At 32.3% G+C, this 11120-nt stretch overlaps 1 protein-coding gene across 1 annotated transcript; it reads left to right on the forward strand.

Annotated features, from left to right (window-relative positions):
• Window positions 1-2875: 2875 nt before the first annotated feature.
• Window positions 2876-8599, forward strand: LOC132565469 (proteasome subunit beta type-3-like). Its single transcript, XM_060230119.1, has 6 exons — window positions 2876-3012; window positions 4182-4366; window positions 5013-5120; window positions 5373-5550; window positions 7143-7237; window positions 7904-8599. Exons 1-6 carry the CDS (start codon window positions 3010-3012, stop codon window positions 7950-7952), a joined length of 618 nt encoding a protein of 205 aa, XP_060086102.1. The 5' UTR covers window positions 2876-3009; the 3' UTR covers window positions 7953-8599.
• The last annotated feature ends 2521 nt before the right edge of the window (window positions 8600-11120 follow it).

Consider the following 11120-nt stretch of genomic DNA (forward strand, 5'->3'; position numbering starts at 1 on the left):
AATAGTTTTTCATTACCTTTTAAAGTAACAAAAGATTCAAAATTTCAGTGGTTCCAGCATAGGATTTTACATAATATTCTGACAACTAATTCAATACTTTTCAAGGCAAACATAGTGTTAAGCCCTCTTTGTACATTTTGCAAATTTGTTTTTTTAATTCCTTTTCCTATTAATAAACAATCTTTAATATTTGGTTTTTGGCCAATTAGACACGAATTTAGTAGAATAGATAATGAAATTAATATCATCATTAAACACTATATTTATAAAACTAGATGTTTTGATACCACATTAAACATACATTCACTAATAAACTCTTTCAAGGACCACCATAATGTCCAAAAGTATATGGCAATAAAAAAGGGTGGTACTTTTCTTGATAATTTTAACAAAGAATGGGGAAAATGGAAAAAGATTCTAATTTCTTTATAAGAATAGAAATATATTTGTTATCAACCTAACTCTGACAGTTGGGCTCACTTTTATTTCGATTTTCTTATTAAGTAATGCTGTAGTCAATTTTGATCTCAATTAGTTTCTACTTTTGTTTCTGGAAGGTCTGTCTATCTGTCTCTACCTTACCCTAACGGATGACTCTTACACATGTTTGATATTTCTCTTTATACTTCAGGGTGTTTGTTTTGTCTCTGTATATGTCTTTGTTGTCTGTCTTGTGTTTTGTCAATATATCTCCCTCCCTCTGTCTGTCTGTCTTGTCTTGTTTTGATTTGTCTTGTCTTGTCTGTCTGTTTGCTACTTGTAACTGTCTACGTATTTTCTTTCATATCACATGACACTATGGAATATTCACTTCACTTTAATTTCATTAAAACATGTATGATGATCGGGGTGTGAACTTATGTACGCAAGGAATATATACGCTAACTAGTATGAATATGGCTGATTAATATAAAATGTCTATGCATGTTTGGGAAACTGGAAGGAATTATCTTTTTTCTGTACTTGATGTATTACTGTCATGTGCGCATGTCCTTTGAAAAAAAATGAATAAAATATGAGTTATAATAAAATTATCATAGTATATCAATGCTAATTCAGTCACAGCTACACGGATTAATTTTTATTTATAATCAAGGCAATTCTTGATTAAATGTATAATTATTATAAATACTAGTAAAACAAATGCGACAAATGCACACACTTAGAATTGGATAACATGCTCTAAAAGTTTTAGGGCATGTGTCAGAGGACTGAAAATTAAAAACAAAAATTAAAGTTATGCTATTTGTCAGCCTGGTCAAAAGTTCGACATGGTATAGCCACAATAGCAGTAAGACTGTCACATGACTAAGCAATCAAACTTAACAAAATCCAAGGTCCAAGATCCCAGCCATGTAAGCCATTCATAATCAGTGAAAACTAAATAAAAATGATTTGATGAAAATTTGCCAAGAACGAATATTCGACACGCTCTGCTGACAATTGTTTTGGTTATAACCACTACCACTACTACTGTTACAGCAAATGGTCTAAACAATCCATCTTACCGTTAAAGTCTGTAGACTTTCGCTTTCAAATTAGCATTGTGCAGCAACATTATCTGTAGAGCTACGATTCTTTAAGCTATGAGGGATGTAGTTCAGTATTTGTCAGTTTTGATTAAATGTCATTCATTTCGTTTTGTACCCAAAATAAATAAATATGATAATTTAAGATTACAGGATACACAAAAATGATTTTTGGTCATAACTAATATCTTTGATGATATTCTGGTTTGAGAAAAAAAGTCTATAGACTACAGGTTTTATAGCTTTAAATCAGATACCGATTCAGATACTATTAATTTGGTTGTTCTGTAGGGGAAACCCTGTATGGATGCGGAGCCGAAGAGGAAATCAAATGGATTTGGTCCGAAACAATACTAGCTGGGGCAATTATGAAAACAATAATTATTAACAGCATGGTTCGACGAGGACAAAATTGGATGACAACTTGCTTTGAAACACTACTTGTCCTAAACGCCAGCGTGGATTCGGTATTATAGTAATCACTGGGTATTGGTATTGTTTTTATTTCCAAATGCAATAACAACATATAGGTAGCAATGATACATAATTATCTAAATCATATTAAATGTTCAAGATGGCGGAGGGCAATTCCATAGAGATAGTGAATATAACATATATTGACACCAAACAGTTCCAGGAATTAACATATAACAATGTCATGAGAATCAATATTCATAATTGTATCATTTGGTTTGTGACGTAATAATAAAGATGATACGGGAAAGTTATGACGTCACACAGTGTTAACAATGAAAGTTGATTTTCAGTCAAAACTCAAGTAATAAGCTATGTTAATAGAGTAGAATTCATACGCATATAATAACAATTGAAATTAATATACAATGTATAACTACTACACAGGAAGGTTTTGGGAAATGGTACTGTAATCATGAATTTCTATGGGGAAGGGAAAGGCGCTAAAATTGAAATTTTGCTTGAACGTGCTCTGAGCGGATTACGAGGTCAGAAAAGTAGTGGAAAATTTTCAGTCTAGCAAACAGGAATGACCATAAAGTAAATATGACGGATTGTTAAAATTCATCTATATCATTAAGTAACTCCTCTCGTGTTTTTCTTTTTCTTCAGTGATCAGTTTTCAACTAGCGCCGAAGAAGAACTTTATTGGCACTAATAATATGAATTATTTTACCATAACTTTAACCAAACTTTTCTTGTTAAAACTATCAATCAAGTGTGTTATTATATCTTTCAAATCGTGAGCAAGCGCATTATATCTAAATGCACGGTCTTAGTCTATTCTATGTCCGTGATATACACTATGATTAAAACAAAAATCAGGTTTGTAAACAGAGTTGTGCCCCCTTCGTCGGAACTCTTCACCGCCATAGTGACTTGCATGTTGCCGGCAGTAGAAAGGGATCATAATTTCAGTTAGCTGAAGAATTTGCTCGGATTCTGTGATAAAATTGCAAAGAAAACATACTAGCGCTAAATCAAGATTAAATATCACGTCAACATCATGGTGAGTTTATGAAACATGATTCGAATGATAACGAACATTCTTTCATAGTTTGGCTACTGTGAGATTGTTTGGTCTGGTGCAAAATGGAATTTGATTCTACTACCCTAGCATTGACTAACTTTGAGATGACACTGTCGAAGCTGTCTGTTTAGATCTGAATCAAGTGGAGAGTGAAGTTGATTTTTAAACAACTTACCAGTATTACAAAATAAATAAAAATATTAGAACCTATATACAGAGACGTATATATCACATGTGATATGTACTTCTCTGCTATATAGAAAGTTCTTTATTTGGTATACAACACGGTAAATGTATTTTTCGTTATAAACTATGCTATCTACTTCACTTAAAAATTTTAACGGGTGTGTTCCTATATATGGTATACTATAGGCTAGACAGACAATAGGATTGACCAAACAATGTTTGCAATTAAAATTGACCTGAAGGGCAGCAACCTCAATTCGACTGTTTCCACATGTAATCATTATTTTTTAAACCGTTTTTGTATTTGTAAGAAACATTTGTACATATTTTACTATGAGACAAGGGAGGCCAGCAACTCTCGCACATTTATGACCAAGTGTTAAACGTTGCATAGCCAAAATCAACTACAGTACATTGTTACCATCTTATTTACTGCATTGGTTTTTAACCTATTTGCCGTCTAGTCACACTATTTTTGACATACAATTGACATAGTAGATGGAGCATCAACATCTGGATTCAGTGGTTTAATTATTGCTTTAAATGTTTTGCCAAGCTAGGCTAGCTGTCAGTAGAACAACGGTATAAATATTTACTAAGCCAGGGTCAGTCATGACATAATTACAATTGTCTTTATCACATGGTAATGACAATACAATGGAGCCATTAAAGTTAAGTTACATCAACAGAGTTTACATATAAAATCTGCAAGTTGATAAGTGAGTCACATTCACATCCAACATTCAGGTAATAGTGTTGGTTGTAGTAGAAGTATCTGTAATTGTTGGACCTCAGGACCTTTCAACTTTAGTATACATGGATTATAGTACAGCTGAAAAAGTTCCTTACGACATAATAATCATCTCATACACTGTACGTCACTGCTGTTAAAAGAGAAATTCATTTTGTCTGATTAAGTAGTTGATTGACCTACAGTTTAATCACATAATTTTGGTTCCTAGAGTATTCTCGAGTACAATGGTGCAGCTATCATCGCAATGAAGGGAAAGAATTGTGTGGCAATTGCTGCTGACAGAAGATTTGGTATACAGGCCCAAACTGTTAGTACAAACTTCCAGAAAATGTTTGAGATGGGACCACGACTTTTTATTGGATTACCAGGCCTGGCAACAGACGTTCAAACTGTGTATGTATCAAAGTGTTTCTGTTGAATATTTGTCACCAACGAAGAATGACAGAACTGTCAAAAACAAAATATATCCTATAACAACTAGTAAACACTTGACTATCAGAGAACTAGACAGCAGTCAATTTGTACTAAACAACTTTTTAAACAGACAATTTTTCATTAAAAATATGCCAAAAAAAAAAATACTTTTATAGAGTTTGTGTTGAAACCATTCATATAGCCTTTTAAAGTAAAGATATCAGAAACGACCTCTGCTTTTTTCAGTAATTTCATTCAAAATAAACAGAACTCCATTGAATATGCACAAAAGAGTTATGAAATACCCTGTGGAAACTGTGATATTACCCCTTATAATTTTTTTCTGAAAGGTATATACCACTAAGCATGTAAAAAAAAATAGAGTTTACAAACCTAATTTGGACCTGAAGCTTTCCTCATTTAAATCTTGTAAATGTGTTTTAAAAGCAAAGGTAAAACAAGAGCACCTTGCCTTTGGCTAATATTTTCAGTATGACTGATTAAAAATGAAATAATGATAAAATATGAACTATAATTATGATAACTTTGTAATTTATTCACACGTCTTAATGATTTAAACATATTGGTGTATGGATGTATTTTCATAACAACCTCTTGTTTGTAGTGCCCAAAAACTACAATTCCGTGTGAACCTGTATGAACTCAGAGAAAACAGAAGAATCAAGCCAAAAACATTCATGAGTATGGTATCCAATTTGTTATATGAAAGGAGGTCAGTATTTTATTTGATTTTGAAATCTGTTGAATAGGATTTCAAATAATTATCTGGTATTATTACAAACGGTATATGCAATATGATTGTAACATTTCACTGCGCAATATAACATTATCTCATGGAAATAATGGAAAATAATTTACTCAAGTAGATAGACAGCACCCACATCACATTTTGTAATGAAGGAATATAATCCGGGTCAGTGGCTCATTTGTCTGGTTCTCTTACAACCTCTGCTACATTTTTCAGATTTGGTCCATATTTTGTTGAACCTGTTATTGCTGGTCTTGATCCAAAGACTGATGAACCTTACATTGCCTCCATGGATCTGATTGGCTGTCCAATGGTGACAGAGGAATTTGTTGTAAGTGGTACCTGCTCTGAACAGATGTATGGAATGTGTGAATCATTATGGAAACCAGATATGGTAAGTTAGTTTGTTTATCTTCATATGGGCTGATGGAATTTGACACAGTATGTATCCTCAACTAAGTTCCCTCCCCTAGTGTAAAAGTTTAGTGTGTATGTTTGGGGAGGGCTTATTTGTTTTAAAATTGATGACTCTGTAAAAATAAAGAAGGGGCATATTTGTGGGCAGGGGCTTATCTGCAGATAGATGTAACAGAGTTGATCACATGAAGGTGTGTTGGATATGGATATTCTACCTAAAGTGTATTGTTGGGGTCAGAACTGAAGCTCTGCTGTGCATCCACTTAGGCGGTAGCAGGAGATATGCTATTCTTTCCCCAGTTAAGCTCATGGTTATAATTAAATTTTCTGTTCATCTATCTATCAAGACTAGTTTTCCTAGAGTATTTCTTGAAATGTTCAACAAATACTTCAATCATGAAAGCTTGTACATTCGTTCCAGGCAACTATCCAAAGTAGCACCCCTTCTCATGCATTTTGAAATTGGACGATGGGGGAAATAAACCCAGTAAAATAAGCCCCAAGAGAAATAACTCGGGTAAATAAGAACATATGTAAATAACCAAGGGGAAATCAGCCCCAAGGGAAATAACCCCAGTAAAATAAGTCCATAGGAAAATAACCACAGTAAAATAAGCCCATAGGGAAATAACCACAGTGAAATAAGCCCATGTGGAAATATACCCAGAAAAATAAGCCCAAAGGGAAATAAGCCGAGAGGGAAGTAACCCAAGGGAAATCACCATTCGCAACCCAAATAATTCTGTAATCAAACTAAACCTAAAGTTAAAGTGATATGTGCTGCAAACATGGCCAGATTTGGCAGATCAACAGCCAACAATGTTTCTAAACTTCTAGATGCTGTCAATAAGATTAAGGCAACTTAATGTCTATGCTAACGTTGATGGCTTATATTATCAAATCAGAGTGAGATATTGATGTTGGTAACTGTAGTCCAGAGAATCTAGCTGCATTGTTGTCCAGTTTTTTTTTTTTAAAAATTAACAAAAGGAGACGTGTGTGAACAAGCCAGATGATAAAGAAAACATGTGTCTGTGTAGCACAGAAAGTTTGCCATTTAAGGGATTTACACCTTATATCACTGGATGTGTAGTAAATTGATATGTTGATATGAACAATTGATTAAAGAAAAAAAAATGTTGCATATCAACTACTTGTTGATTAAAATATCAAGCAAATTTACACTTGTATTCAGTTTTGTTCGGTATGATAAAATAATTATGGCCTTATGTGTCGTTGATAGATCTGGAATTGTCTCTCTGAAGAAGGCTATTTTCCTTTGCCCTTGCAAAAATAATCCTCCCCGTGGAAACAATTCTGGATTTATCCCTCCACAGAGGATTTATCCCTCCACAGAGGGCCTTAATTGCATATTATTACCCTCTCTCAAATAAATTGGCAAATGATGTTGTAAAATTGATATTAAGGGTCCAATTTGTTGTTTCAATCTTAATTTCTCATTCACAAATATATAAATTGTGTATTAACATTAATGAGTTTAGTATCATTTTAAGTCTGTATATTATGCTCTACCGGAAAGCTGGATATGTTAATTACTTACTATAACAGGGACCTGATGATCTGCTGGACACAATATCTCAAGCCTTACAGAGTGCAGTAGATAGAGATGCAGTGTCAGGATGGGGCTGTCTAGTCCATATCATGTAAGTCTATCATTTATCTCTGCCTCAATTTTTGTCTTAGATTTTGTTTTTGTCATTATCTCAGACTAAACCTTTTTATGATTTTTTTGACATGGACAAGTTTCTTGCTTTTCTTGTGGGTCAAGTCCACATTTCACCATCCCTCCATGCCTCCATGTTATCAAGTTCATCAACAATTTTTAGAAATTACACTCTTTACTTGCTTTGAAAAGCCTACAAAAATAAATTATAACAGGAGCTCTTTTCTACACATCTCTTTTCCATGTTATGTGCTATTTTCTGCTTTTTTTCTCATACAGTTTGCAAAGCAGTAATATTCATACCTAGAAAATAAGTTTGCTATAATGAGTAGGTTTGTATGAAAATTAAAGTATATCTGAGCTTTGTATAGAAATCTGGATATAGATATAGATTTTAAGATGTTAACAGCAGAATTCCAGAGAAAATTTCGCCAATTGTTTGATCTCCAATTTTAACACCAGAGAAGAAAGAAGTATGTTATGTTTATTATCAATAAACCTATATGAAGTTTAGAGGAAATATGTAAAGTATTTTCTTTTTCAAACTTTTTATGTATAAGAATGTTATATTCAATCTTAAGTTATAATTAATTGAGGATTATGTAGATTTGTTGATTTATGGATGATTTGATTTTGTTTGTTTTAGAGAGAAAGACAAAGTAACAACAACAGAACTTAAAGGAAGGATGGACTAGAATGATCATTTACATCTCATAGACATTGCACAATTATGTATTCTGTCTGATTTCCATCAAGGATTTATAGCCTATTGGTGACATCACAATTTTCCATTTCTGAACTGGGTATGAGCCACTTCCAGGAATGGATACATGTGGATTTATTGAACAGATAGGCAAACTTGTTATCTGAAATTATTGAATGGTTATATTTAATTTTTTAAACACTTCAAGGTAATCAATTAATAACGTGAACACATGGGACATTTTGTTATGAAAAATCTTGGTGAATCACATCTGTGTAAGCTGTATGTGATCATAAGAAAAATAGTATAATGTGTAGATATCAGAATTTTGGATGTTGACAAATCTCAAACTACACAAACACTAGATTTATCATAATAAGAAGAAAATGTTTGAAATTTATATGCAGGTGCAGTTGTAGAACTACTACATAAAATTCTTGACACATTCTAAAAAGGCACAATTACTGGAATGGTGGAACTCCTAAATCATTTACGAGAAAAAGTGCTAGCACTTCAGACAGTGCACTTCATGATGAAATTTCTGTCATTTCCAGAAATAGTTGAATGTATGATAAGTGGACACATGTTTAACACATAGAATGAGTCAGTGTATGGAAATAAACTTTTGTCAGTAAATCATATCTTGTTTATTTATCAACTCCCCAAACAACAACAACAGTCATTTATGGATATGCATGCTACTGTTGTTAAAAGGTTCATGTATCACAGCAGATGTGCTTGTCAAGGTGTCAAAACTGGAAATATGGAAATCTCCAGATAGAACAGTGAGATTGTTACTATGTGCTACTAACATTCAAAGATTATTTATAGAAATATGATAAATTTTGTTAATGAATACAACAAAGAATTCTGAATTCTAATTCTGCACCAAAATTTTATCTTATTTGAAGATGATATTTTGACAGGTTTGAACTAAGCAAATGAATATATACATTTATAAATGCAAAAACGTACGTGATTAGATGATGTGTGTTTCTATGTATGCAAGGTGACTGGTCAAGTTATATATTGGTATGATGACAAAAAAATCGATCTATGATGAACAAAATTGAGAAAAACAATTTTAAAAAAATATATATTTAATGTATTTTGACAAAGAAACATATTTTTTTACTTCTGTCATGTGCAGGCTCGAAAGCGCCGTCAAACGGCTACTTGCCAAGAAATACTTACCTGCTCTCCAGACCTAAATACGAATATTCTGTTGATGTTGCTATCATAATGTATAGCTGCATTACATGCACCACTATGCAGCCGAGATAAAAACAAAGAAAATGTTCAACTATTCGATGAAACTATGCACAGTATGAACAAAATGTACACAGAGACACCTGGAAAAGTAAAAAGAGAATAAAACCAGTTGTTCCGGAGAGGAAAGCGTCTTCTTCATCAACGACACTCGTCATGTAAAGCTTGACAAATCCATGTAAGTAATGTCACGTTCCCAAAGGAGAACAAGGGAAACAACAACGGAACCAATATATATTAATGAGCATCACACAAGCCGAGAAAAATGTAAAATAAAAAGTGATACATATTTCTTGAGAAAATTAATGCAATACGACTTTTAAAGTTTAATAATTTCGTTCTAGAATAATAATTTACTTTTAAAAGTCTCATAACTACACATTTTTTACTGAAGAACATATTTTATGTTGTACTAGAGAAGGAACGGGTTAATGTATGATAATGTTATGTCTGATCGTTGAAATAAACTTAAGAAATTTCAGTTTAGAGCTGGGATTTAAAAAATAAAATAGCTGTGTAAAATTCGGCCACCCACACGCTGTTTTCAACATATTAAAAAACAGTCTTACCCCTTGAAAGAAAGTCACATTTGTTCATCAGTATTGCAGATCGTAAAAACAATTGGAGCAGAAGTTGTCGTCGTGAAATGAATTTGTAATGTTGAATAAATGTTTCGTTTAGAACATACACAAACTGTAAAGTGATTTATTATAATAAATTACATCTACAGTGAATTCATGGTTAAATTTATTTGTCAAATACAAATATAAAATGACATAATCTTTTAATTCCAGTATATAAATGTGGAAGTATTTATGCGTTGCATCAACATGCCTGAAATTTATATTAACTAATGCGTTCTTCTACATTGGCATGCTAAGTATAGCAAAGTCCGCCATCTTCTGATCTTTTTTATAGGAGATATCTTGAATAAGACTTACAATGTAAAATATGTCTTTCATATTTTTGATCTTGTTATTCACTTTTGTAAAACTTGTGGTGTAGATTCTGAATTCTGTGTGTTTATATTGTAAAACGTGTGACGTATATATATAGATATCATTGTATGTTTAATATGGTAAATCTGATTTTCAGTCTAGCTGTAGTGAGTATAATGTAAAACGTGTGTTTTACATAATTGTAAATCTTGTGACTTTTATTCAATATCTTGTAATTCATATTACAAAACTTGTGATGTATGATCTATATTCTCGTTCCTGTGATATTATGTTATTTATACTTTGAAACTCGTATCTTATATCTTGAATTTGTGACTTATATTGAATATGGTGGTTTTACTATAAGTCTTAACATATTCGAAAAAATTCATGTGATTTACATTGAAAATATAAAACAAAAATCACGTGGTATATATTGAAGATATAAAACAACAATCATGTGATATATGTTGAAAACATAAAACAACAATCATGTGATATATGTTGAAAACATAAAACAACAATCATGTGATATATGTTGAAAATATAAAGCATCAATTGTCTTGAATGTCTGGAATATATAAATCACAAGTTGTTAGGATATCGCAGCATTTCATACTCCGTATCCCGACACTTACCAACAATAATATTTCTAAAATATTGAGAAAATTTATGTTAATGATATCAGTGAAAAGCAAACAGAGTTGCATTTGAAATTATTGTTATCATTTCTGCATTACCCTATGACAGTTGAAGAGAATTGATAGGTCAAAAGTACCAAGCCGCACTCCAACAACAGTAAAACTACTTCTTAAATAGCATCCTGTTGAAATGAGAGTAATTTACTACCGACAACAACGGCGGGATATGACCGACATTTAAACACGTGCTACCGGTGAGTTCTGCAGATGTGAAGAGGTTTTGTTTTCTAGAAACTCCACAGGAAACAGTAG

Source organism: Ylistrum balloti, unplaced genomic scaffold (genome assembly GCF_031769215.1).
Source record: "Ylistrum balloti isolate Yb309-2 unplaced genomic scaffold, AGI_CSIRO_Ybal_v1 Utg369724, whole genome shotgun sequence".
In the NCBI taxonomy this organism is placed as follows: domain Eukaryota; kingdom Metazoa; phylum Mollusca; class Bivalvia; order Pectinida; family Pectinidae; genus Ylistrum; species Ylistrum balloti.